This window comes from Hemitrygon akajei, chromosome 31 (genome assembly GCF_048418815.1).
Source record: "Hemitrygon akajei chromosome 31, sHemAka1.3, whole genome shotgun sequence".
NCBI lineage: Eukaryota > Metazoa > Chordata > Chondrichthyes > Myliobatiformes > Dasyatidae > Hemitrygon > Hemitrygon akajei.
The window spans coordinates 21670875-21698357 of NC_133154.1; the positions used below are offsets into that span (position 1 = coordinate 21670875).

Consider the following 27483-nt stretch of genomic DNA (forward strand, 5'->3'; position numbering starts at 1 on the left):
TCTTGTCCAGCAACTTCAACTGTTTACTCCTCTCCATAGATGCTGCCTGACCTGCTGAACCCAATGCTTTGGATGTGATACACCTTCTTAGCCAACCTATCAAATTTGGGTGGAAACTGTATGGACCTGGTCCCCTAGATTCCTCTGTTCCTCCACACTGCTAAGAATTCTGCTGTTTATTTTGCCTTCAAGTTTGACCTTCCAAAGTGAATCACTTCACACCGTTCTGGATTTAAATTCATCTGCTACTTCACAGTCCAGCTCTGCATCCTATCAATGTCCTGCTATAATCCCCGACAACCTTTTAAACTTTCCATAACTCCATCAACCTTCATGTATTCTACAAAATCAATAACCCACCCTTCCACTTCCCTACAGGTGTCTCAGAACAGATCCATGTGGAAACCCTGGTCAATGACCTCCACCCAGAATAGCCTCCATTTGCTACAACCCCTCTACCTTCTATAGAAAAGCAATTCTGGATGCACGAGGCCAAGTTTCCCTGGATCCCATGCCTCCTGACTTTTAGAATGGGCTTACTGTGCGGAACCTTGTCAAATGCTCACTAAAATACATAAACACTTTGACCACTGCACTACCTTCATCAATTTGATTTGTCGCTTCCTTGAAGAATACAATCAGGTTTCCGAGGCATGACCTGCCCCTCTCAAAGCCACACTGACTATCCCTAATCAGATAATGCTTCTCCAGATGTTCGTAAATCCGCTCTCTAAGAATCTTCTCCAATAGTTTGAACGCCACTGAATTAAGACTCACTGGTCTGTTACAATTAGAGGGCACGGGTTTAAGGTGAGAGGGGAGAGACTTAAAGGGGCAAATTCTTCACCCAGAGGGTGGTCCATATATAGAACAAGCTGCCAGTGGATGTGGTTGAGGCAGGTACATTAATAATGTTTAAAAGACACTTGGACAGGTACATGGATAGGGTTGTAGGGTCTATTTCATTGTGACCCTTACACCTGATCGTCTGCCAGAACAGCACTTCCTCCATAACCGTAACACTATTTTGCATTGTGCTATTTGTATGGCCTCAATGCATTGATGTGGTGAAATGATCTGTATGGAACAAAATGTTTCACTGTACCAGGTACACGTGACAACAATGAACCAAGTTCCCAGTTCAGAATTCGCTGACACACCTCACAAGTGCATCACGTCAGTCGTAATTTATAACAAACACTCTTTATTTTGTGAAGGAGTTCCCACGGGGGGGGGGGGGGTGAGGGTGGAAAGACAAGATGATGGGGAGGGGTTGGGGAGACTTTGGGGGAAGGGGGAGTGAGACACAATGCAACCACCCACCCCCACCACAATCTGTGCCCTTTCCTTCCCCAGTCGAAGATTGACGCTGTGAGATATAAAAGTTGCAAATTGCGGGGGGTCGTGGGGAGGGTCCAGGGAGGTAGGTAGGTCAGGAAGACTCTGAGCTCCCAATCCCAGGACAGGGTGAGGGAGGAATCACACTGGGTTCCCGCTACCCACCCCTGGGACCAAGGGGGAGCGCTCCCTCTTTACCCTGTTGTATTGCTTGCTGGTGGGAGGGGCAAAGGGAGGAGAGTGGGTGGAGGAGCTCGAATAATCACCCTGGTCACCCCTCCCTTCCTGATTTGTGTTTGTTGGGGGGAGGTGGGTTGGAGTGTGGGGTCACACAGACTACCCTGGTCCATGTTGTGTTGGGGGGGGGGGGTTCCCACTCACCTCTTGGGACGTAGAGGAATCTCAGGCATGGTTGATGAGTGGAGGGTGAGAAAAGGAAGAGAGTGAGACTGTGTGGTGGTGGGGGTTGAAGGAGGAAGAGGAGGTAGAGGGGTGTCCTGTCTCCAGAAACACCCCGTTAACCATCCCAAATCCAGTAAGCACCTTGTTTACCCCCTCCCCATCACAATTCCCCGACTCTCTCCTGTCTCCCCATGTCCCAGTCTTCTCCGAGACCCTCATCTCGACTCCTCCCCTTGGGTACATTATTGTTTCTTGATCAGAGCCCATGTTTGGGCCGTTGTCTGAACCCACGATCGGGTCCATTGTCAGAGCCCATGTCCGGGCTGCTGTCTGTTGTCTAAGCCTGCATTGGGTTGTGTCTGGACCAGTGTCTGGCCTATTGCTTGGGCCCAGTCTGTTGTCTGAGCCACTGTCTGGGCTGTTGTCCACGCCATCGTCTGAGCTGTCTGGGCCCTGCTAGGCCACCATCTGTCATCTGTTCCTGTTTTCTCCGGCTGGAGTCTTCGTGTTCTGGCAGTGGGGTTTGGGGACGTAGGGAGAAGGGAATGGTGGGGGGGGGAGGGTGGGGAGAGGTCACAGGAAGGAACAGGGAACATGAAGGTCAAAGGTCGCAGGGAGTCCAAGGGTTGGGGGAATGGGAAGACGGGCATCAGGGTCAACAAGAGGTTGGCAGGGAGGTACTATGGGGGTCACTGAAGGGGGGGTGGGAAGTTGAAATGGAGGTCAGGGGCTGAGGGAAAGCAGAAGTCATAGTCACAAAGGTCCAGGAGGATCAGAAGAAATGGAATGAGGAGGAGGGTGAGGAGATACTTAGAATCTAGTGTCACGAGGGGGTCAAGGGTCAATTGGAGAGAGAGAAGGTCAGAAGGGGTCGAGGGGGATTGGGGTGAGTGGGAGGTGGGGAACGGGTTCAGGAGAAGGTGCTGGGAAGATTGGGAAGGCATTCAGAGAGGAGGAGGGGTTGGGGAGAGAGGTAGGAGTCAGGAGGGGCAGCGGGAGGCACTGATCCAGCCTAGGTCGTCCAGGACACCCCGGTTCAAGCAGTAAATGCTGGCCACCACCAGCAGGTGCATGATCTGGTGGCTGTTGAGGCAGTAGTCGAAGGCGCCGGGGAACCAGCGCTCAGGGATCCGGCCGGCGTTGATGAGCCCTCCCAGCGCCCCAAGCCCGTCCATGGCCAGGTAGCGGGGCAGGGCGGAGGGGGAGCCCCAGGCCAGGCCACACCACCGGAGCAGGAGGAGGACCAGCCGAAAGCAGGCTGGCCCCAGGAAGCAGCGTAGGCGCCCAAGGGTGGTGACGGCCCCCAGGGCCTGACGTACAACCCAGAGCGAGAGGGTGGCGTAGGATAGCAGGGCCAGTGCACGCAGGGCCGGGCGGCACAGGAGTGTGGCGTAGATAATGGGGAGTGCGCCTGGGATGGGAGAGGGAGAGAAGGCAGGAGTGGGGTGGAACCAGGAGCAATGGGTGGTGGTGCAGCCAAGGGAGAAGAGGGGTGGTGAAGGGGGGGAATGAGGGGATGGGGGAGAGAAAGAAGATTATAGACAATACACACTCCACACCCCTTCCTCACTGGTTCCCTTTGACCGATCTAGGAGTGTGAAGGGGAGAGAGGGAGCGACCAGCCCAGATGTGGGGGACGGAGGGAGAGGCCAGCCCAGATGTGGCGGGGTAGAGCGACAGACCTGCCCAGATGTGGTGGGGTAGAGGGGGAGGCCGGCCAAGGTGCAGGTGGCCCCGTAGTGGGGAGAGGGGGTGAACAAACAGCCCAGATGCGGGGCAGAGGGAAAGTCTGGCCCGGATGCAGGGGTTCACTTACCCAGCGTGTTGAGCAGGCAGATGCCGCACATGTCGATAGTGAGAAGAGTGCGGTAGACCTGCGCCCCCCCCTCATGGTTCATGAAGAGGTGGTAGAGGACACTACCCAGCTGGGGGGCGACACAGGCCAGGCAGTGGGACACGGCCAGCCATGGGACACTCAGCTGCGACCATGGAATTTCAGCTGGCATCAGGAACAGGAAATACAGCAGTGGGATTCCTGAAGGGGAAAGAACAGGTGTTAGTCAAAGGCAGGGCAATACTGTTCCCAGCTGATCACTGCATCTCCCTCTCTCTCCAACCTACCCCTCCTCTCCTCCCTCCACATCTCCCCTCCCCATCTATCTCCCAACCCTAATGACCATCCTCCCGGCCCCACCCTCCCCATTGCCACATGACTGCATCACTCCCCTCCCCTCATCCCCTGCATACGCCTCCCACCTTCCTTATCAACCCCTCTATCTCCACACCCTCCTTTACAGGACCAGTATCGTTTTTTCTCACAGAGGCTGATAAGGATATGGAACAAGCTGCCAGAGGAGTTGAGAGTTAGGGGGCAAAAGTTTAGGGGTAACATGAGGGGGAATTTCTTTACTCATAGAGTGGTAGCTGTGTGGAATGAGCCTCCAGTAGAAGTGGTAGAGGCAGGTTCAGTATTGTCATTTAAAGTAAAATTGGATAGCTATATGGACAGGAAAGGCACGGAGAGTTATGGGCTGAGTGCGGGTCAGTGGGACTAGGTGAGAGTAAGCGTTCAGCACGGACTAGAAGGGCCCAGATGGCCTGTTTCCGTGCTGTAATTGTTACATGGTTATAGGAAGTGGGGGAGCCCAGATGTGGCGGGGTAGATGGGGAGACCGGCCAAGGTGCAGGTGGCCCAGTAGTGGGGAGAGTGGCTAGCCCAGTAGTGGGGAGAGAGGAAAAGTCTGGCCCGGATGCGGGGGTTCACTTAACCAGGGTGTTCAGCAGGCAGATGCCGCACGTGTCGATAGTGAGAAGAGTGTGGAAGATGGGTTCACCACACGGTACAATTTGAAGGCACTCAGACAGGTGCACGGACAGGAAAGGTTTAGAGCAATACAGGCCAAATGGGACCATCTTGGTTGACACGGACCAGTTGAATGCACATCAGCCTACATCATGGGGAGTGGCGGTGGAGAGAGAGGCTCAGCACTAGCATCTGAGGTGATCTGTCCTGGACCCAGCCCAGGAGGGAAATTGGAAGAAGAGGTGAGCAGTAGTGATATGGGTTTCATTGGTTAGGGGAACAAACAGGAAGTTCCATGCATGAGAACGAGATTCTCGAATGCTACATCACCTCCCCGGTTGTCAATGTCAGGAATGTCTCAGATTGATAGCATCTTTAAGGCAGAGGGTGACCAGCCGGAATTCATGGCCCACATCAGTAGCAATGATTCGGTAGGAAGGGTGACAAGGTCCTGCAAAGTGAGTTCAGGGAGTTAGGTGCTAAGTTAAAGGACAGGACCTCCAGGATTGCTACCTGTGTCATGTGCTAGTGAGGCCAGAAATAGGAAGATCATAAAGTTTAACACACGGCTAAGGAGACGGTACAGGATGAAGGGCTCTAGATCTTTGGTTTGGTCTTTCTTCCAGGGAAGGCGAGACCTGTACAGGTGGGACAGTTTGCACCTGGACTGGACTTGGGACTAATATCGACGTGGGAAGGATTGCGAGTGCTGCTTCGGGGCTGGGGTTTAAACTAGAGTTCCAGGGGACGGGAACGCCAGGGCAGCTAATGGAGTGGTTATGGGAAAAGTGGATGTTAGGCTACATCAAGATTGTTTAATGTCATTTCCAGAACACAGGTGCGAAGGAGAAGAAAATAATTGTTACTCCGGATCCAATGCAGGACAACAAAAAAAAACAAGATATAGAACACAATAATAAAAAAGAATACATATAAGATAGCTTATATACATAGATTGATTGAATGTCCATAAAGTGACACTAGGTACAGGAGTGTCCATGCATAAGGCGACTGACAGGAAATGGTAAAGTAGTGATGGGGGGGTGTGGAGAGCTGGGTTTGTGGGTGGAGATTTTGATCACCCTTACTGGCTGGGGAAAGAAACTGTTTTTAAGTCTAGTGGTCCCAGCATGGATGCTACATAGCTTCCTCCTGACGGGAGTGGGACAAACAGTCCATGAACAGGGTGAGTGAGATCCTTCATGATATTGTTGGGACATTTGGGGCAGCTTTCAGTGTGCGTGTCCTTGATGGCGGGTAGGATGACGCTGGTGATGTGCGTTGCGGAGCCTCCCCGCCTGCTGCGCCCCATACAGTGATGCAGCTCCCCACTGGGTGTCCGTAGAAGGCCAAGAGTACTGATGTGCATAGCCCACTCCCTTCAGCCTCCTCAGAAAGCAGAGGTGTTGACCTGGTTTCTCGATGTGGAGAATGTACTCTGGGACCATGAGAGGCTGTGTGAGATGTGCACTCCCAGGAGCTTGAATCTGCTTGTAGTTCCCATTGCTAAGCCAGCGATGTTCAGTACTGTGCAAAAGTCTCATACGTAGCTTGGGTGCCTAAGATCTTTGCTTAGCACTGTATTTGACAACGTGGAGCAGAGAGCAAGATTGTACGTAAATCTGGTGGGAGCAAAAGATGTTGGGAATGATGAGGGTGGAGCGTCTCGGAAGGGATATGGGACAGTTAGCAGGGAAGGTTTGCTAGGGATTGGGGGTGGGGTGGCACAGGTGTAGACACACCCAGCCCTGAGACACAAGACAAGGTCATTTGATTCCAAACAATTGGTTTATGTATCATTACAGAATGTCTCTCTGGTGCTTCCCACTCCCTCCCATCTCCTTGCCCCCTTCCCACAACAGAGACCCATATCAGAATCAGGTTCATCATCACTCACAAAAGTCATGAAATGTGTTTTTTTTAATGACAGTACAGTGTAATACATAATATTCTTACAGCTTTAGGCACCCTAGCCACTGTATATATGCCTGAGACCTTTGCTCCTTAAGTCTATAATCATCTCCTTTGTCTTAATGACATTGAGGAAAGGGCACCAGCCTCGAGCTACAAAGACAGAAACCAAAAGGCTCAGCATGGTGGAAGTAATATTCTGAACTGCGTACATTTCAATGCAAGGAGTATTGTAGGTAAGGCGGATCAGCTTAGAGCCTGGATCAGCACATGTAATTAGGATAATGTAGCCATTAGATACTTGGTTGCAGGAGAGGCAGCTCAGTGTTTAGAGTTCTGATGTCGTAGACATGATCGAGCGGGAGCTATTAGTGATGGTGCAGTGGCATTACTAGTCAGGGAAAATGTCATGGAGATGCTCAGATAGGATACACAGAAGGGCTCGTCCATTGAGATGGAACTGAGGAATAAGAAAAGGATGAACTCATTAATGGGATTATAATATAGACAACCCAAAAGTCTGCGGGATTTAGAGGAGTTAATCTGTGGAGAGATTGCATACTGTTGCAAGAAACAAAGTTGTGATAGGTGATTTTAACTTTAGACATATTGACCCAGACTCCCATAATGTAAAAGGGCTGAAAGCGATCGAGTTTGTCAATATGTAGAGGTCCCAACTAGAGAGAACACAATACTGGATCTCCTATTAGGGAATGAGACAGGATAGATGACAGAAGTGTTTCTAAGGGAACACTTCGGATCTAGTGATCATAATTCCATTAGTTTCAAGATAATTATGGAGAAGGATAGGACTGGTCTTCTGGTTGAGATTTTAAATTGGGACACAAACAAGAGAAAATCTGCATATATGTTGGAAATTTAAGCAACACAGACAAAATGCTGGAGGAAATCAGCAGGCCAGGCAGCATCTATGGAAAAAGAGTAAAAAGTCATCGTTTTGGGCCGAGACCCTTCATCACTCCTGTAAGGTATTGTAAGGGATGGGATACACAAGTATTTGGATAGACAAGGCCCGATTAGGGATGGTGAACATAGATTTATGTGTGGTAGGTCATATCTAACCCATCTTAATAGCTTTTCGAGGAGATTACCAGGAAAATTTATGAAGGAAAGGCAGTGGATGTTGTCTGCATGGATTTTAGCAAGGCCCTTGCCAAGGCCCCACATGAGAGGTTGGTCAGGAGGTTCAGTCACTAGGCATTCAGCATGAAATAGTAACCGAATTCAACATTGGCTTAGCTAGAGTGGCAGCAGATGTTCCATTACTGAAGAAGGGAACCAGGGATAATCCTGGGAACTATAGACCAGTGAGTCTCACGCCGGTGGTAGGGAAATTACCGGAGAGAATTCTTAGGGATAGGAATTACGAGCATTTGGAAAAAACATAGCCTAATTAGTGAATACCAGCATGGCTTTGTGCAGGCAAGAAATGTCTTACTAACTTGATAGAGTTTTCTGACAAGGTGACAAGGGCAATTGATGAAGGTAGAGCTGTGGATGCTGTCTACATGGCTTTTGGTAAGGTGTTTACTAAGGTCCCTCATGGTAGGCACATCCAGAAGATTAAGATGCATGGGATCCATGGGGAATTGGCCATTTGGATTCGGAACTGGCTTGCCCACAGAAGACAGAGTGGTCTAAGGCACTTATTCTAGCTGGAGGTCAGTGATTCATGGTGTTGCACAGGGATCAGCGCCGGGAGTGTTGTTTGTCATCTATATTAATAATTTGGATGATAATATGATAAACTGGATCAGCACATTTGCAGATGAAACCCTCCCAAATGCTGTCGCAGGAAAGCAGCATCCATCAACAGGGACCCCCAGCACCAGGTTCAGAACAGATACCCCTCAACCATCAGGTTCTTGAACCAAAGGGGATAACTTATCTCACCCCATCATTGAAATGTTCCCACAACATATGGACTCACTTTCAAGCACTCTTTATCTCACATTATTGATATTTATTGCTTATTTATTTATTATTTTTTCTTTTTGTTTTTGCACAGTTACTATCTTCTGCACTCTGGTTGAATGCCCTAGTTGGGCAGTCTCTCTTTCATTGATGGTTATTATTCTGTAGATTTATTGAGTATGCCCACAAGAAAATGAATTTCAGGGTTGTATATGGTGATAATAAATTTACTTTGAACTTTGAATGACACCAAGATTGAGGCTGTAGTAGTGACAAAGGTTGTCAAAACCTGTAGCAGAATCTGGACTAGCTGGAAAAATGGGTTAAAAATGGCAGATTCAATTTTGTGCAGCAAAGTATGAGGCTTGGTCATTGGTAGGACTTACACAGTGAACATTAGGGGATTTGAGTACAGTAAAATAGAGGAATATGGGCATACAGATACATAATTCCAAGGAAGTGACGCCACAGGTAGATAGTGTTGCAAAGAGAACTTCTGGCACATTGGCCTTTATAAATCAAAATACTGAGTACAGGAGTTCCACAAGACATTGGTGACGCCTAATTTGTGTGCCAAATTAGTCACCTACGTACAGGAAAGTTTTCAGTTGGATTGAAAGAATACAGAGAAAATTTACATGAATGCTGCCAGGACTTGAATACCTGAGCTAATAGGTTAGGACTATATTCCCTGGGGCGAGGGAATATGATAGAAATATACAAAATTATAGTATAGATGGGTAAATTTCCACTGAGGTTGGGTGAGACTAGAACTGGAAGTCATGTAAAGGGTGAAATATTTAAGGGGAGGTTGAGGGGGAACTTCTTCACTCAGAGGGTGGTATGCGTTTGGAACAAGACGCCAGTGGAAGCGGTGGGTGCAGGTTCAACTGCAACAGTTAAGTAAGGTTTGAATTGGGCACATTGACGGGAGGAGTATGACGGGACATGGTCTACGTGTGGGTTGATGTGACTACGCAGAATAACCATTCGGCATGGCGTAAGTGGGCCGAAGGGCCTGTTTCAATGCTGCGATGCTCTATGACTAACCATTCAGTTCTTGAACCAATCTGCACAGCCCCAATCATTACACCAGAAGAGTAATAAGGTGAATATTTAGCACTAAAATAGACTTTGTTTTCTTCCAATTGTGTCCTTTATTGTCATTTTTAATTGATGCACCACAGCTGTATCACAGTTTGGTACGGCATATTTCTGCCTGTGATTGCACTAAATTGCAGAGAGTCGAGGACACAACTCAGCACATCACAGGAACCAGACTCCCCTCCATGAAGTCCATCTGCACTTTCCACTGTCTCTGAAAAGCAGCCAACACAACCAAAGACCCCACCCACCTCAGACATTCTCTCTTCTCCCATCGGGCAGAAGATACAAAAGCCTGAAAGTACATCCCACCAGACTTGAGAACAGCTATCTAACTTTGATCACTTTATGCGAAAAAGTACTTTATTTATTTTTGTTTCATTTTCTTGTAAAAATTGCATCTGTTTAGTTTATGCTTTTCCTGTGAATGTTGTATATCTGATGCTATCTGTCTGTGATTCTGTTGTATTAAGTTTTTCATTGAACCTGAACTTATGTGTGACAATAAACAGTTTTTGATTTTGATTTTCAAACTGCTGGAGAAAGTCACACACTTGTGCAGATGACAATAAACTCCACTGTGACTTTAAGGAGAAAAGGAGAAACGAATGGAGACAGTGGAATGAGAGAGATTAAAAGACAGAGAACGAAAGAGATTTAAGCAGATTTAGGGAGGGATTTCACAGCCCTAACAGCGGCGTTATCCAAAACTCTTGACGCACTATGGTTGGGATGAGGGTTGAATTTTACAACACTGCTCCACGAGTTACTGCTCCCTCTCCAACCACCCGCAGCCCTGACTAACCACAATACCGCACCAAACACCCATCACAACCCACCCCTCACCCAGTCTGTGGCGGGGACAGGCTCACCCACTGGCTCCCAGGCTGATGCAGATGGGAGTGGACATGATGTGCATCAAGCGGGGCTCAGTGTGCTAATCCAATCACAGGGGATGGAGTGTCAGCTAATTCCCCTCAAGGTGACCAGCTCTACAGTTTGAAATGGGGACACTGCTGGCTGGGAAAGATTAAGATTATAAGACATAGAAGCAGAATCAGGACATTTGTCCTCTGGTCCGTTCCACCATTTAATCGTGGCTGATTCTATAATCCCTCTCAACTCCATTCTCCTGCGTTCTCGCCATAACCTTTGACTCCATTACTATATTAATCAAGAACCTCTAAAACTCCTCTTTAAATATACCCAATGACTTGGCTTCCACAGCTGTGTTGGGCAATGAATTCCCACATTCACCACTCTCTGGCTATAGAAATTTCTCCTCATCTCTATTCTAAAGTGACTTCCTTTTATTCTGAGGCTGTGCTCATGATCCTGGGCAAATTTGGAATCACCCTCTCCACATACACTTTAGGCATTTTAATAATAATTATTAACAAAAATCCCTTCCTGCTCTGACAGCGGAGACAGTGGCTTGTTTGCACATCTTATCCTGAGAACATCTGGAGTCTCTCACTACAGGATTGGTTTCTGAATAGTTCCCCTTACCTCCATCTGCATGGGACACTCCCCAATTCCCTAGGTGGAATTAGTGCATTCCTTCCACATCTCCCCTATCTTTCCTCCCTTCTCAAGAGGGAGATGAAGGGTAGGTGATAAATGCTGGGAAGTTCCCCACCCTCAAGGGGAGATGACAGCTATACACGATATCTGTGAGGCTGCACTGTGCAGTTTTGGTTGCCCAGCTATAGGAAGCAAGGGAATAAGCTGGAGATGGTGCAGGAGAGATTCACCAGGACATTCCCAGTACTGGAAGGCTTGAGTTGTAAGAAGAGACTGGACTGGTCTTCCTTGGAGTGAAGGAGGCTGAGGGGTGACCTGACTGAAGTTTATAAAACCACGAGGGGCATAGATAAGGTCATGGTTTCTCTCCATCAGGGCACAGATTTAAGGTGAGAGGGGAAAGGTTTAAACGGTCAGGACTTTCAGCCAGAGGGCTGTACGGATATAGAACGAGCTCCCAGAGGAAGACACTTGGACAGGTACACAGATAGGAAAGGTTCAGAGGGATACAGGTCAAATACAGGCAGATGGGATCAGCTCGGGAAAGGACCTGGGCTGGCATGGACCAGTTGGGCTGAATGGCCTATTTCTGTGCTGCGTGACTCTGGGACACTGATCCACTTTGAGTGGAGATTGTGTTGATATCTTTTGATACCTTCCACCACCTCTCAAAACCAGAAGTTTACAGAAACTTGTTACGTGGGATCGCACTGTGTAGCCCGCTTGCAGCCACCCATAGGCTGTAATGTATTTAATATTTCAGTAATATTTGAGTAATATATTGTTTGATTAAGCATTTTTTGTTTACATACTCTTACATATAACCCATAATGAAGTATGTGAATGGCTTATGTTATTACGCCACCATGTCATAAGTAAGCACCTGTCACAAAGCAGCTCCTGTGTTTTTCTTTCAGTAACTTTTGGAGTTCCAAAATGCAAGTGACGATGAGGTAGTTTTAAAATGAACCCTACCTGTTGAAGTGCAGCACGTCCTTTTTTTCTTCGCAAGGGGAGAGAGAGATGTTCAAGTTTTAAAAAACATGCTGCAAGTGTTTCTTCAGAAGGGGACAAAATTGGCGTTCACCTCTCATAGGCTATTCCACATGCTTACAAATACCTCAATTTGTTCAGTTAAAAAAGGTGGAAAAATGAAGAAATTCACGGGTTCATAAACAGTGAGTACCAGGTGATAACCATAATTTTTTTTTAAAAGGCAGAAATGGTTGGCTATATCAGAAAGACAGACATGCTCAATTGCACAATAGATAACTGGATTATGTATGCTGATGAATTGAGCAGTTTTTTTAAAAAGCAAATGGAATCGCCGATGAGAAACGAGTGCCAGTTTTGCCGGGTGCAATAGGTGGCATAAAGATTGCCAAGAAGTCTGACTATGGCACCCAAACCAGTTGAAATGGGCTTTGCCAATATCATGAAAGCAATGCAGGATCATTTAAAACTGAAACTATTGTTGATTGCAGATGCTTTAGGTTTCATAAGCAGTATCAAAAGGACAAGGAGTCTATTTCAGCTTACACAGCTGAATTGAAGAAATTGCCTAAGCATTGCCAGTTCATCAATGGGTTTAATGATGTACTGAGAGATTGTTTAGTTTGTGGAATTTTACAAGAAAATATTCAAAAGTGGCTCCTAACCAGGGAATAACTCAGATTTAAAACAGCAGTTTAAATCACTGTGTCAATGGAAACAGCGGCCAGAGATGCAACTGAGTTGCAGTCAGGAATGAAAGAGAGCATGAGAAAAACTGTAATGTCTAAACAGAAACCTGCCTCGCTGAACAAATTGTGTTACCGTTGTGGCAGGGGCAAGCATACTCCAGACCAATGTAGACTTAAAGGTTAAACTTGCAACAAAGTAGGACACATACAAAGGGCATGTTGGGCAGGCAAAAATAAATGGACTGCACAGGGAAGAAGGAAAAGATAAAAAGTCCAGTTGTAATTACAAGAAGAATCTGCATGCTGTTGATGAATGATCTGATAATGATGAGAGTGATAAAGGACTGAGTAGCCTTGATATTTACAATGTGAGATCTAACCAGAAACGACCAATACGGCTTACACCAGATGTGAATGGCAAATTAATTAAAATGGAATTGGACAATAGCTTGGCTGTTCCCGTCATTACATAAAATGAGCCTGAAAGGCATCTTAAAGATGCTGAACTGAAGCCTGCACGTATCCAACCATACTGGAGAAAAGATAACTCCTATAGGAATGTACAGTCGGCCCTCCTTATCCGCGGATTCCACATGCGCGAATTCAACCAACCGTGAATTGCGAAAACCCGGAAGTGCTCTTCCAGCACTTGTTGTTCGAGCAGGTACAGACTTTTTTTCTTGTCACTATTCCCTAAACAATGCAGCATGATTGAAGATCCATCCATCATTTGCATGTCACATCCCCTGCAATAGACTCAACTAAAAGCAAATTAAGAAAGGTACTGGATGATGCCAGAGAAGCGTACAAGGACGGCACTGGAAAATTCAACATACAGGATAAGATAGTGTTAAATGAAAATGCCACACTTAAGTTTTTAAAAGCCCATCCAGTTCCTTGTACCCTCTGTAATAAAGTAGTAAGTGAGCTAGATCACATGGAGGCTGAAGGAATTCTTTCCAAGGTCGAGTTGAGCATTTGAGCAAAGCCAGTGGACCAGAAGCCAAGAAGAATGGGTCTGTCAGGATCTGTGGTGATTTTAAGGTCACCAGCAACCAGTACTGAAAGTAGATTAATACCCACCACCCAGGGATAGAGGATATATTTGCAAACTCTCTTGGAGGGAAAGGTTTTGTCAATTACTATAACAGGTTCCTTCTCCAAGAGAACGACAACCTTGTTGTTGATTTTGGAGGCTCACCTGCCTCAATATCCTGGAGAGCCATGTTGACTGAGGTCAGGCCTTGTGCTTTGGCTCTTAGTAGGGTCACCCATGACAAATAGGTCGAAGTGTATAGGCCAGACTAAGAGTGGTCCACCTGTCCTCCAGGTTCGGGGATGTCAGCTCAGGGCTAACAACTCTGACTAGTAAAACAAAATTGTTACAGAAACAGCAATGAAGAATCCTTCTACATCTAAGCGTGACAGTATTCTTGACTTTCCACCAGGGACATGCATGACTGACAGTAGTGAAAATCAAGAACAAGCTATGACATGAAGATCCTGAACACCACCAGAGATGGAGCACTTTCATTGCTGCCCTAAACGCCAATGGCGTAGTAGGCAATCATTTTCATTTCAGAACAGGCTCCTGCCAAGCCTGGCTACTGTGCTTCACATCTTGACTCATTACTACAGACCGGGAAGAAATGGCAATGGACAAAGCAGTGTGAAGTTGCTTTCCAAAAGAAAAAGGAAATGGTGACATCAGACACAGTACTGACACATTATTATCCACATTACCCAGTGAAGCTTACCTGTGAAAACTTGCCTTATGGTATAGGGTGCAGTCATATCACTTTATGAGTAATGGAAGTGAACGCCCCATAGCCTTTACATCACGTTCCCTTACCGCTGCAGAGAATATTACGAACAGATTGACAGAGAAGCCGCAAGTTTGGTTTGGGTATAAAACGTTTCAACCAGTACTTGTATGGGACAGAGTTTACGCTCATTACTGATCAATGACAAGTGTCCAATTTCAATCCACAGAAGGGTGTTCTGCTAACAGCAACAGCGTGAATGCAAAGATGGGCTCTGATTCTTGGAGAACAAAATCACAAGATCGAATTCAAGAGGACAACTAATCACGGAAATACTGATGGTTTGTCCCGTTCACCCTTGGAAATGGAAGTACCAGAAAAATTTACAATACAGGACACTTCCCTGTACGTATTCTTCCTAATACAAATCAAAAATCTCTCAATTACGGCAGAGTTGATACAAAAGGAAACCAGAAGTTAAAAGGTCTACATGGCAAGCAAAAATGGCTGCAATGTGCAGCAAAGATTCCAATTTCCCCATTCTTACCAGTGCCAGGATGAACTTCCCCTTGATAGAGGTTGCCTTATGTGGGGATTGAGAGTTTAGTACCATCCATACTGAGAGCCAAAATGTCAGAAGAGTTACACGTCGGTCACCTAGGCGTGGTCAAACTGAAAGCATTGGCTCGAAGCAGTTGCTGCTGGCCTGGGATAGATCAGCAGATCGAGCAGCCATGCACTGTTTGGGATGCCGACACGCCCAGATGATGCTCCATCCCTGGGAGTGGCCTGCATTGCCCTGGAAGAGGATTCATGTGGATTTTGCAAGACCGTTCATGGGCACAAATTTCTTGCCAGTAGCGGATGCAGCTACAAAGTGGCCAGAAATGTTCCCAACAGCCTCGCACACTGTTGATGTGTTGAGACGCCTCTTTTCAAGGTCTAGTGCTCCAGAACACTTGGTCAGTGACAATGGACCACAGTTTGTTGAGGAACAGTTTCAGTCATTCCTGAAAATGAATGGAATTACATCTGTATCATACCACCCAGCCAGAAATGGCTTGGTGGCAAGTTTTGTCCAAAGTTTAAAGAATGCTCTGTGAGCAATGTCAGTAGAACACACTACCCTTACACAGAATCAGAAGCTCACCAACTTCCTCCTTGCATATTATAATCTAACACACTCCACAATCAACAACTCACCAGCTATGCCGCTCCTGGATTTACAATGCTGTACCTGTCTAAATAGTAGCTGAGAGTTGAGATCCATTCTGTATTGAGTTGGGAGCATTGTGTTTACATAATTCATTATGGGTTATATGTAAAAGTATGTGAATGGCATACGTCATTATGCCACCACATCATAGGTGAGCGTCTCACTAAAGTAAGACGAAGTAGCCATGCATCTTCTGGTTCCTGTGTTTTTCTTTCGATAAGATTTGGAGTTACAAAACTTAATGGGTTCAACCCCTCAGACTGTGAAGGGTGTGGAGTGGGGAGGAGTAGTGGTTGCTGTGAGTGGGGATTATGGGCTAGGCTAACCTAGTCATCTACTGGGTGACAGCAGATTATCGCTGACCTGGGGGCCCACTGCTCGGTGCTGTCTCTCTCCCTTGTTCCGACACACCTCGCATTGTCTGCCCTACTTTACCTCCCTCTCTGAGAATTTACCCCTCCACTGCTTGCTGTTGTGTGTTCCATTACAATGCACCCTCACATACCCTGATTCTCCCTCCCTGCCTCTTCCCCTACCCTAAGGCACTTCAATTGCTGCTGCTTAGCCAGTGACTCTCATTTTTACACACCCTTGCATCCACCATGTTGTTTCCACTTTTTCCTGTTTACCCCCACCCCCGCTGTCCTTTCTTCTTACCATGGCTTCTCTCTGCCTCTCCCCCTCTCCATTCCCCCCCCCCCCCCCAGTGCCTCTGTCCCCACCCACCTGCACCTGCCCTGCACAGAGATGGTGTTGGGGGGTAGGGGGGAGAGAAAAAATATGAAATGAGCAGGACAGGCAGATAATAAGGACCATCTCATCTCAGATGGTGATGAGGGCATAAGGAACAAGATATCCCAGCTAGTGTTGCAAAAACTCTGCACTCAACATCAGTAAGATCACAGAACTGATTGTGGACTTCAGAAAGGGTAAGATGAGGGAACACACACCAGTCCTCAGAGAGATCAGAAGTGGAGAGGGTGAGCAATTTGAAGTTCCTGGGTGTTAATATCTCTGGGGCCCAAACCTGGTCGGAATATACTGATGCAGCTGTAAAGGCTAGACAGTGGCTACGTTTTATTAGGAGTTTGAGGAGATGTGGTTATGCTAATGTCTACAGATGTATCATAGGGAGATTCCTGACAGGTTGCATCACTGCCTGGTATGGGGGGGGAGGGGCTGCTGCATAAGATTGAAGTTTATAGAAACTTGTAAAATTAATCAGCTCCATCATGGGTACGAGCCTCCGCAGTATCCCATATGACATCTTCAAGAAGTGGTGCCTCATAAAAGGGACATCCATCATTAAGGACCCCCCCATTGCTACCAACAGGAAGGAGGTACAGAAGCCTGAAGACACACACTCAATTCAGGAACAGCTTCTTCCCCTTTGCCATCCGGTTTCTGAGTGGACAGTGAACCCATGAACACTACCTCATTCCATTTTGTTTTTATTTCTCTTTTTGCATTACTTCCTTAATTTAACTATTTAATATGTATATTCTTGCTGTAATACAGATTTTTAAAAACTATATTATCATGTTTTGCATTGTACTACTGCCGCAAAGTTAACAAATTTCACAACGTCTGCTGGTGATCTTAAACCCGATTCTGATCCATCATAGGCAAGAGATTCTGCAGATGCACACACAACAAAATGCTGGGGATCTCAGCAGGTCGGGGAGCCTGGAGATGGGTAAACAAGGCAGCCCAATCGATTCTCCAACATCTACTGCAACCCGGACAGAGTACGCCAAGTTACACAGCATCCCAGTCCATGGATACAAACTGCCTGTTTCAGGGCTGAGCATGGTAGAGTACACTAGGGCCCCACACACTGCTGGCTGAGCCCATCCCCACCCACACGCATTCCATGAGCCGACTGCATTTGTTGCAGTGATGGGGCGTGGGAGACATCAGTCCAGAGAACCTCCGGAGGGGAACAGCGGACGAGTCTCGAACAATGCGAGCATGAGTGATGCAGGAAAGACAGCTGCACGGCTTAGCCGAGAGAAGCACAGCCAGACCCAACAGTAGCCTCCCTCGAGTGCCTGGTGTTTACCCTGTTGCTCACTCAGGCAGGCTCCTCTGGGGAACCCATTAGCCCAAAGAGAATGTCAGGGCTGATTTACAGAGGTCCTGGAGCTTTGCAGCAGAAGACCGTTACACAACGTGCTCTCTCAGCACACCTCCAACCCATGTTCATATACAGCACAGACCGATTACTTCACTGATGATCCAACAATATTTCCTTCAAAAACACCTCCCATAAGTTTCCTGATGCTCTGACACATCAATCAAGCCCTTCCATCAGATTCCTGACATAGGAGCAGAATGAGGCCATTTGGTCCATTGAGTCTGATCCACCATCCGATCATAACTGATTTATTATCCCTCTCAATCTCACTAGGGTGTTTGTGGTCTGCAAGGCTTTGTTTCTTTTTCTTTTCATGTGGGGGAGGAAATCGATGTCTTTTTTTTTCAGCTACTTGTATGGTTTTCTATATTTAATGGCTATCTGGAGAAGACAAGTCTGAGATGTATTCAGCGTACATGCTTGGATAATAAAATTAACCTTTGAACCTTCATTCTCCTACATTCACCCCACACCCTTACTAATCAACCTCCGCTTTGAATATACCCAATGACATGGCCTCTAGCGAAATTTGAGGCAATGAATTCCACTAATTCACAACCCGCTAGCTAAATAAATACCTCATCTCTGTTGTAAAGGTAAAAAATTGCCTGACACATCTGTTGGAATTCTTTGAGGCAGCATAGAGAAAGGAGAGTCAGTGGATGCTTCAGAAGGTCTTCGACAAGGTAAATCTAATGTTAGGATTCATCTCCAGTGGATTTGAATATAAAAAGCAAGGATGTAATTGTGAGTCTTTATAAGGCATTGGTTAGACAGCATTTGGAATACTGTGAGCAGTTTTGGGCTCCATATCTTAGAAAGGACGTGCTGGCATTGGAGAGGAGATCCATAAGAATGATCCCAGGAATTAAAGGGTTAACATGTGAGGAATATTTGATGGTTCTGGGCCTGTACTCACTGTAGTTTAGAAGAATGACAAGGGCTGTAATTGAAACTTGTAGGACATTGAAAGGCCTAGATAGAGTTGATGTGGAGAGGATGTTTCCAATAGTGGGAGAGTCTAGGACCAGAGTGCACAGGCTCAGAATACAAGGTCATTGTTTTAGAACACAGACGTGGAGGAATTTCTTTTGTCAGAGGGTAATGAATCTGTGAGATCCTCACCACAGACGCCCATGACAGGCACGTCATTAGGTATATTTAAAGTGGAGGCTGATATGTTCTTGATTAGTTTGGGTGTCAAAGGTTATGGATTGAAGACAGGAGATTGGGGTTGAGAGGGAATGATAGAATAGCAGAGTAGACTCAAGGGCTGAATGGCCTAATTCAGCTCCTATGTCTTGTGGTGTGTTCACACATGCATACCAAGGGTCCTCTTTAAATTTCCCACCTCTCTCCTAAAACCTAACCCCTTGATTTACTTCAACAGGGGAAAGTGGAGAAAGAAAGATTCTCCTTCCCCCATTGATACTTGGGATAATCTTTCACACACGTCAGGTCACCCAAGCCTCCTTCACCCCAGGAAGGTGGCTGAATACCTGCTTCTTTCAAGGAAACCCACCAATATATTAACACCCACCAGGATGCTGCAAGGAAGCAACACTGCTCTGGGGAGGGGGAGGGGATTTCACACAAGAGAGCCTACAAACAGACCGGGGATTGGAGCAGGCTCAAGGAAACAGAGACTGGGAGGACAGGATGCTGGGCAGGGGAGGTTGGCTGGCTGGCTCTGATTCCACACCACAGATCTGCCCCAGGTGAGATGATGGGCCACAGAGGGAGGTTGGAAACAGATTAGTTATCCACCTTGCCAACCTACCCCCTTCCCTCATTCCCCTGGCAAGCCACCGACCCCTCCTATCCCACCACTCTGCTTCACCTCCTCCATCCCATCAACCCGTTTCCCTCCTTTCCCCATCATACCAACCTCCCCCACTCCCCCAACTCCCTCCCGTCCATTCCCACCACCCTGGTCAACCCACTTCCCGGTCCGTAAACCCACCTCCCTCTCCCCCAACATCTCTTTCCCCCTCTCCTCTACCTCCTCCCACCCGGGACAATCCCTCCCCTCGGACACCGACCTTGGGTGATGTTACCGAGCTCGTTGTACAGGTAGAAGAGGCTGCCCATGACCCTACCCTCCCTGGACCCCCTACCCTTGAGATCTCTCCCCCCACCCCATACACACCGAGCATGGCTCTGGACCGCTCCGCCCCCCCGGCATCCCGTCCTCCCCTCTCGGACACTGACCGTGGGTGTAGATGTTACCCAGCTCGTTATGCAGGTAGAAGAGGCTGCCCACACAGCCCCGCAGCGGGGTCACGGGCCGGTAGCCGCCCAGCACGAACCGGTTGAACTGTAGGTGGGCCGGGCTGCTGGCCCAGTCCTGGAGCCGGGGCCCGCTCGGCATCAGGCCAGGAGAGGGCAGAGAGCCCGGACCCACCGAACTGCCAACTGTCCGCCGCTCCCCCTTCCAACTATAAGGGGGGGCGGTCCCGACTCGGCCGGCAGTGAGCAGGCGCACCGGCAACGGGAACCGGCGGAGCGTTGAGGAGAGACAGAACGGCACAGGCGCACCGGCAACGGGAACCGGCGGAGAGTTGAGGAGAGACAGAACGGCACAGGCGCACCGGCAACGGGAACCGGCGGAGAGTTGAGGAGAGACTGAACGGCACAGGCGCACCGGCAACGGGAACCGGCGGAGAGTTGAGGAGCGACAGAACGGCACAGGCGCACCGGCAACGGGAACCGGCAGAGAGTTGAGGAGCGACAGAACGGCACAGGCGCACCGGCAACGGGAACCGGCGGAGAGTTGAGGAGAGACAGAACGGCACAGGCGCACCGGCAACGGGAACCGGCGGAGAGTTGAGGAGAGACAGAACGGCACAGGCGCACCGGCAACGGGAACCGGCGGAGAGTTGAGGAGAGACAGAACGGCACAGGCGCACCGGCAACGGGAACCGGCGGAGAGTTGAGGAGAGACTGAACGGCACAGGCGCACCGGCAACGGGAACCGGCGGAGAGTTGAGGAGCGACAGAACGGCACAGGCGCACCGGCAACGGGAACCGGCGGAGAGTTGAGGAGCGACTGAACAACCGCAGGAGAGTTGAGGAGCGACAGAACGGCACAGGCGCACTGACAACGGGAACCGGCGGAGAGACAGCACAGGCGCACTAGCAACGGGAACCGGCGGAGGGTTCAGGAGAGAGCATAGGAGGGGACAGCTGAACGCAAAAGGGAAGAGAGGAAGAATGGAGAAGTGCATGCGTACTGGACGATGAGCAGGTGCACTAAAACCGTGAACGGCAGCGCTTAAAAGCGGCGTCCTTGTGGGGGGAGGTGGTGGTAGTGGTTTAAAACTGTGCGCAAGCGCGGAAGAAGCAGTGCTCTGTACCCGGCTTCTGACCGCCGGCAACAGAATAATCCCGCCATTTACCGTCATCCTGTCAGTCATTGGTAGGTCCTACCCTTCAGTTCATCCTGTCAGCTAATGAAATGTCCCGAACTTCTTTGCACTCCTGTCAGTCAACTATTGGTTCCCGCCCCTTTGCATCCTGCTGCCAGTCAACAAGGGAAACTCTGCGGATGCTGGAAATCCGGGCAACGCACACACAATGCTGGAGGAACTCAGCAGGCCAGGCTGCCTCTATGGAAAAGAGTACAGTCGATGATTCGGGCCGAGACCCTTCGGCAGGACGATCAGCCAGTCAATAATAGATCTCTAATGACAGACCCCGACCCAACCATCTGTCAGTCAACACTAGGTCCCGCCCTTCTCATTCTTTTGACAGGTTCCAACCTGTCTCACCCTCAGGTTAGTCAGTCACGTGTCCTGCCATTTCCCCCTCTCCTGTCATTCAACCGCATGCCCCGCCCCTTTCTCATCCACCTGTCAGTCAATGCTGCTCCTTCTCATCTGTCTATCAATCAATCCTAGATCCTGCCCCTTCTTATCTACCTGTCATTTAAATCTGCCTTGCTTAATATCCTCCTGTCAATCACAGGCCCTGCCCCTTCTCACCCTCCTGTCCGTCAACCATGATCCCTGCCCCTCCTGCTTCCCATCACCCACCACTCAGCCTTCTAATTGTCATAGTAACATCATATCTCTATATATTATACAGTTTTGCTGCCTAAAAAGAAATTTCACAACATATGACATACCAAGTTCAAGTTTATTGTCATTCAACTACATACATGTACACCGCCAAACGAAAGACCAAGGTGCACAACTAAGTATATATAAAACTCACACACCACATATGATGTAATACTACTGCAAATAGATTAACAAATAATAAAATATATTACAAAGATTGACATTTAGGATGAGGAAACCAGGAATTAGCATAATAAGTAAGTGGTCAAAGTGCCCAAGGTGGGGGTGAGGGGCAGCTTTGTATGGAAATGTTCTCACCTCTGGTAGCAAACCCAACATGCAGATAGAATTTAGACAGGATTGTTTTAAGTTAGCTTGGTTGAAGTTGCCAGTTACAATAAACCATTGGTGTGTGAGCCTGGAGATCACTGATGGTGTCAGAGAGTTCATGCAGTACCTCCCCAACATCAGCACAGAGGTGAGGGGATGTATTCAGTCATAACCACAATGGCAGTGAACCATTCAACCCCCCCCCCCACAAATAGAGGGGATTGCACTTCACGTTAAAAGCCAGAGGTAAACACGACCAAAGCATTCACACACCAGTTCTTATTAGAATGGATATATAGTCCTCCTCCGTGGGTCTTAGCAGAGTTGCGGGGTTTCAGTTGGCCTGAAAAGAGATGAAACCCACTAGCTGGATGGCCGCTTCAGGGGTGGTATCTTGAAGCCATGTTTCCGGCAGGAAGAGCAAACAGCAGTCTTTCACCTCATGCTGATTCAGTCGGTTTATTTCCCAGCGATCGGATGTTTGAAAGTCAAATCGATGGGGGAGCAAGCCTGCGGGGTTTCGCCTTTCGTCTCGCATGAATACCAGCACATTTACTGTGCTTCTGCTCACCCGCGCACAACTTCTGACACCTTCAACCCTTGTTTGCAGCAGGCGATGACTCAGTACTCAGTAAGCCTCTTTGTGAGTGATAATTTCTGATACAAATCACTAGATTGTCACACGTACCGAGGCACAGTGAAAATCTATTGCTCTGCTTGTCATCCGCACAGATCAGTGGGGCAAATGCGAGGAGACAGTGCACTGTTCAGGGCAAGATCCTTAACAGCGTTGCAGAGCAGAGAGATCTTGGGGTCCAAGTTCATAGCTCCTTGAAAGCGGCTACACAGGTCAATAAGGTGGTTAAGAAGGCTTTTGGAATACTTGCTTTTATTAGTCGAGGCACTGAGTTCAAAACTCAGGAGGTTATGGTGCAACTTTATAAAGCTCTGATTAGGCCATATGTGGACTATCAGTTCTGGTCGCCCTGCTATATGAAGGATGTTGAAGCCTTGGAGAGGGGACAGAAGAGGTTTACCAGGATGCTGCCTGGTTTAGAGGGCGTGTGCTATCACGAGAAGCTGGATAAAGTTGGGTAGTTTTCTCTGGAGCGCTGGTGGCTGAGGGGAGATCTAATAGAGGTTTACAAACTTAGGAAAGGCATAGATAGAGTGTACAGAAAGTGTCTGTTTCCCAGGGATGAGGTGCGTACTACCTGACAGCATGCATTGAGGGTGAGAATGGGTAGGTTCAAGGGGGATTGAGGAGTAAGATTTTTACTCAGGGAGTGGTGGATGCCTGGAATGTGCTGCCTGGTATGGTGTACAGGCAAATACATTAGAGGCTTTTAATAGACATTTGGCTAGGCACATGGATGTGAGGAAAATGGAGGAACTGTGTAGGTAGGAGGGATTAGTGTTCGGGTGTTTTCAATTTGCTTCGGTACAATGTTTTGGGCCGAATGGCTGTTCCTGTGCTGTACTGTTCTACGTTCTGTTATTTTGTCAGATCATTACATCGTGGTAGGACTCGGGGAAGAACAGTAACAGAATATGCAGAGTAAAGTGTAACATCTGCAGGGAGGGTGCAGTGCAATGAGGGCTACTACACAGTCGATTGGGAGGTCAAGAGTCTGTCCTATCATACCAGGGAACCATCCAGGCCTTCTAACAGGAGGGTAGAAGCTGTCCTTGAGCCTGGTGGGACGTGATTTCAGGCTTTTGTATCTTCCGCTCGATGTGAGGGGTGAGAATAGAGAACGTCTGTAGTGGGTGGGGTCTTTGACTATGCTGACTAAGGCAGGGGGAAGTGTAGACAGTGTCTTTAGTGGGGAGGGCTGTTTCCTGATGTATTGGGCTGAGTCTACAACTTTCTCTGCTTTCTTGCAGTCACGGCCAGAGCAAACCGTGATGCGTCCAGATCGGATGCTGTCTCCAGTGCGTCAGTAAAAACTGAGTGTCAACTGGGATGTGCCGAACATCTTTAGCTTCCTGAGGAAGCAGAGGCGTTGGTGAGCTTTCTTGGGTAATGGTGCATATGTATTCGAACCAGGACAGGTTATCGTTGAGGTTCATTGAAGCTTGGACTCAACACCGTTGATGTAGACAATAGCATGTGCACACATCCCCACACCCCTTTCCTGAAGACAATGACCAACTCTTTTTTTTTCCCTTTTGACATTGAGGGAAAGGTCATCAGTTTACTGTGTCACAAAGCTTTCTGTCTCCTTCCCGTACCCTGACTCATCGTTATTTGAGATGCCAACTGCAGCCTTGCAGATGGAGATAGGGCAGGTTTATTATCGCTGACGTACGTTGTGAAATTGGTCATCTTGCAGTGCAACGGCGTAGAAATTCTGAGGGGGTTTGGTATGTCACCGAAGACTCGAGCAAATTTCCACAGAGGTGCATCTCCGCCTGCTATGGAGGCTTGAGTGCACAGGATCGGAGAGTTGCTCCATCACAGGCTCACCTTCCAGAGGCATTCCCTCAAGAAGGCAGGACATGCCCTCTTCTCATTGCTGCCATCAGGGAGGAGGTAGAGGAACCTGGAGACGCACACTTCATGGTTCAGGATCAGCTTCTTCCCCTCCGGCATCAGATTTCCAAATGCTCAATGAACACCACCTCACTGTTCTTCTTTTGCACTTCTTTTATTTTTTGTAACTTAATGCAATTTTTATGTCTTGCACTGTACTGCAGCCACAAATCAACAAATTTCACCACTTATCAGCGAAAATAAGCTCGATTCTGATTTTCAAAACATTTCCGTTTTGCCTTACAACAACGTTTCGTGTTCCACATTTTTACATACACCGACGAGCAATCAGACATGGTGTCGGCACATTTAACTCTCTCCTTAGAATTTGGGGGAGGGTAGGGAACAAGATCTCAATGTAGAAAAAGAATGAAGTCATCACCGGGGTGGGTGGGGGGGGGGGGCAGCAACAACAGATGAGGTGTAGAGACACCAGCCCAGCAAGGATGGTCCCAGTGTGCCTGAAGAGCCCGGTGGGGCGATGGACTGGGACGGAGACTGGGTCCCCAGAACCGGCGGGATAACTGTGAGAGGGAGAGGGAGGAGGGCAGAGAAAGAGAGGGACAAGAGAGAGAAGGAGGGAGAGAGTGGAAGAGAGGCGGAAGGGAGGGGAGGTAAGACAAGAGTGGGAGAAGGGGAGAAGCAAGGGACAGGGAAGAAGGCTGGGAAGGGGAGAGTGGGAGGGATAGGGAGCAGATCAGTGAGAGAAGGAAGGAGAATTGGAACAGAATGGCAAGAGGGAGGAAGAGAGGGTGAGCGAGAGATATATGGGGTGGGGGGTAGGGAAACAGAGAGGGGAGGAAGAGCTGGAGATAGCATGGACAAAGAAAAATGGAGGAGTATGTAGGAGAGAAGATACAGGGATCAACAGGAGTGAGATACAGGCCGGGATCTAATCCAGGGGTTTCTAAAATAGAATAACAGATCCCCGGGAGTGGATTGCAGGCTGGGATCTAATCCAGGGGTTTGGGGGCTTACGTATAGAATAACTGATCCCCTGCAGTGGGTTACAAGCTGGGATCTAATCTTGGGGATCGGGATTTATATATAGAATAATAAATCTCTGAGAATGAGTTACAAACTGGGATCTAATCCAGGCTTTCAGGGGGTTTATATATAAAATAACAGATCCCTGGAGTAGGATACAGTCTATGGTCTAATACAGGGGTTCGGTGGGTTATATGTAGAATAACAGATCCTGGAAGAGGAAGAGAAACTTGTGAGCCACTTTGAACAGCTGTGTTGTTTACATATTTACATCATACATGATATCTGTGTGGATTGTCCGTGTTCCATAAATTGGAATTTACTGTGAAACTCTGTGGCCTTTCTTCACAATCCTTTGATGGAGAGCTTCAGTCACCAGATCACAAATGGGAGGCTCTCACCACCGATTTGCCTCAAAGGCACACGCTGCTTCTATGTGGCCCTTCATCCATCCAGCCTCTGCTATCCCCCTCACATGTCTGGAACATTGAGGAGGTAGGTGATCTTTCCATTCGAAATGTCTCTTCTCTCCCAAACATACCATCCTCTCCTCCCCCCAACCAGGCATTGGACACACCATTTGCCACCCCCATCCCGACATTGGCAATTAACCCATGAGGGACTTTATGAAATGCCTTACTAAATTCCATGTAGACAACATCCACTGCCCTAACTTCGTTAATCTCTCTCATCACCATGTCAAAAATATCAAAAAAAGTTGGTAAAACACAACTTGCCCCACACAAAGCCATATTGGGTTTCTTGAATTAGCCCATGGGTTTCCAAATGTTCATTTTCTCCAGCAATTTCCCTAACAACTGACATGAGACTCACCAATCGATAGTTCCCAGGATTTTCCCTTGTTACCTTTTTAAATAGAGGTATATTAGACACTTGCCAGTCCTCCAGGACCTCACCTGTCGCTAGAGAGGACACGAAGATACTGGTCAAGGCCCCAGCAATTTTGTCTCTTGCCTCCTTCAAATCCCATCAGGCCCTGGGGACTGATATTAATACTCATTAGGAGGCCCAACACTTCCCCCTCCTTGACCTCTAAACACCCTAACGTATTTTTTACACTCAGCACTAACCTCCTGTTGCTCCATATCCTTTTCCTTGGTAAATTCTGAAACAAAGTTCTCAGTAAGTACTTCATGCACATTCTCCACATCCAAGCAAATGTTCCTCTTTATCCTTGAGTGGTCCTACCCTCTCCCTAGTTATCCACTTGCTCACGATGTATTGGGATGCCTTGAGATTCACCTTAATCCTCCTTGCCCTTCCCAGCTTTCTAAATTCCCTTCTTTATTTCTTTTTTGGCTTCTTTATAATCCTCATGTGCTCCATTTGATCCTAACTTCTGAAGCTTTAAATACCATTTCCATTTTCTTCTTGACTAAATTCTTCTTGACTAGGGATTCAAGGTTCTCTTAACTTTCCATCCTCATCCTTCCTTCTAATAGGAACTTTACTCTGTATGATTGATCTTTAACCACTCTCCACATGTCTGATGAGGACTTGCCAATTAAATAGGCATCCGTTAGTCTCATGACACCATGGATTTGTGCCTTGGAAGGTTTCCAGGGCGCAGGCCTGGGCAGGGTTGTATGGGAAACTGGCATTTGCCCAAGCTGCAGGCCTTCCCCTCTCCACGCCACCGATGTTTTCCAAGGGAAGGGCACTAGGACCCATGCAGCTTGGCACCGGTGTCGTCACAGAGCAATGTGTTGTTAAGTGCCTTCTTCAAGGACACA

The 27483-nt window shown here is 47.9% G+C and overlaps 1 protein-coding gene across 1 annotated transcript; it reads right to left on the reverse strand.

The window, feature by feature from the left end:
• Positions 1-2111: 2111 nt before the first annotated feature.
• On the reverse strand, positions 2112-20941 carry paqr4a (progestin and adipoQ receptor family member IVa). Its single transcript, XM_073033891.1, has 3 exons — positions 20027-20941; positions 3557-3775; positions 2112-3151 (listed from the first exon to the last, which is right to left on the reverse strand). The coding sequence occupies exons 1-3, from the start codon at positions 20184-20186 to the stop codon at positions 2721-2723; spliced, it is 810 nt and encodes a 269-aa protein (XP_072889992.1). The 5' UTR covers positions 20187-20941; the 3' UTR covers positions 2112-2720.
• Between the last annotated feature and the right edge of the window lie 6542 nt (positions 20942-27483).

Excerpts from the sequence above, each read along its gene's own strand:
- paqr4a (XM_073033891.1), bottom strand. The coding sequence starts at position 20,186 with ATGCCGAGCGGGCCCCGGCTCCAGGACTGGGCCAGCAGCCCGGCCCAC. Across the intron at positions 3,776-20,026 it reads GGGTAACATCTACACCCACG|GAATCCCACTGCTGTATTTC; the intron begins GTCAGTGTCCGA and ends TTTCCCCTTCAG. Across the intron at positions 3,152-3,556 it reads CTGCCTGCTCAACACGCTGG|GCGCACTCCCCATTATCTAC; the intron begins GTAAGTGAACCC and ends CTCCCATCCCAG.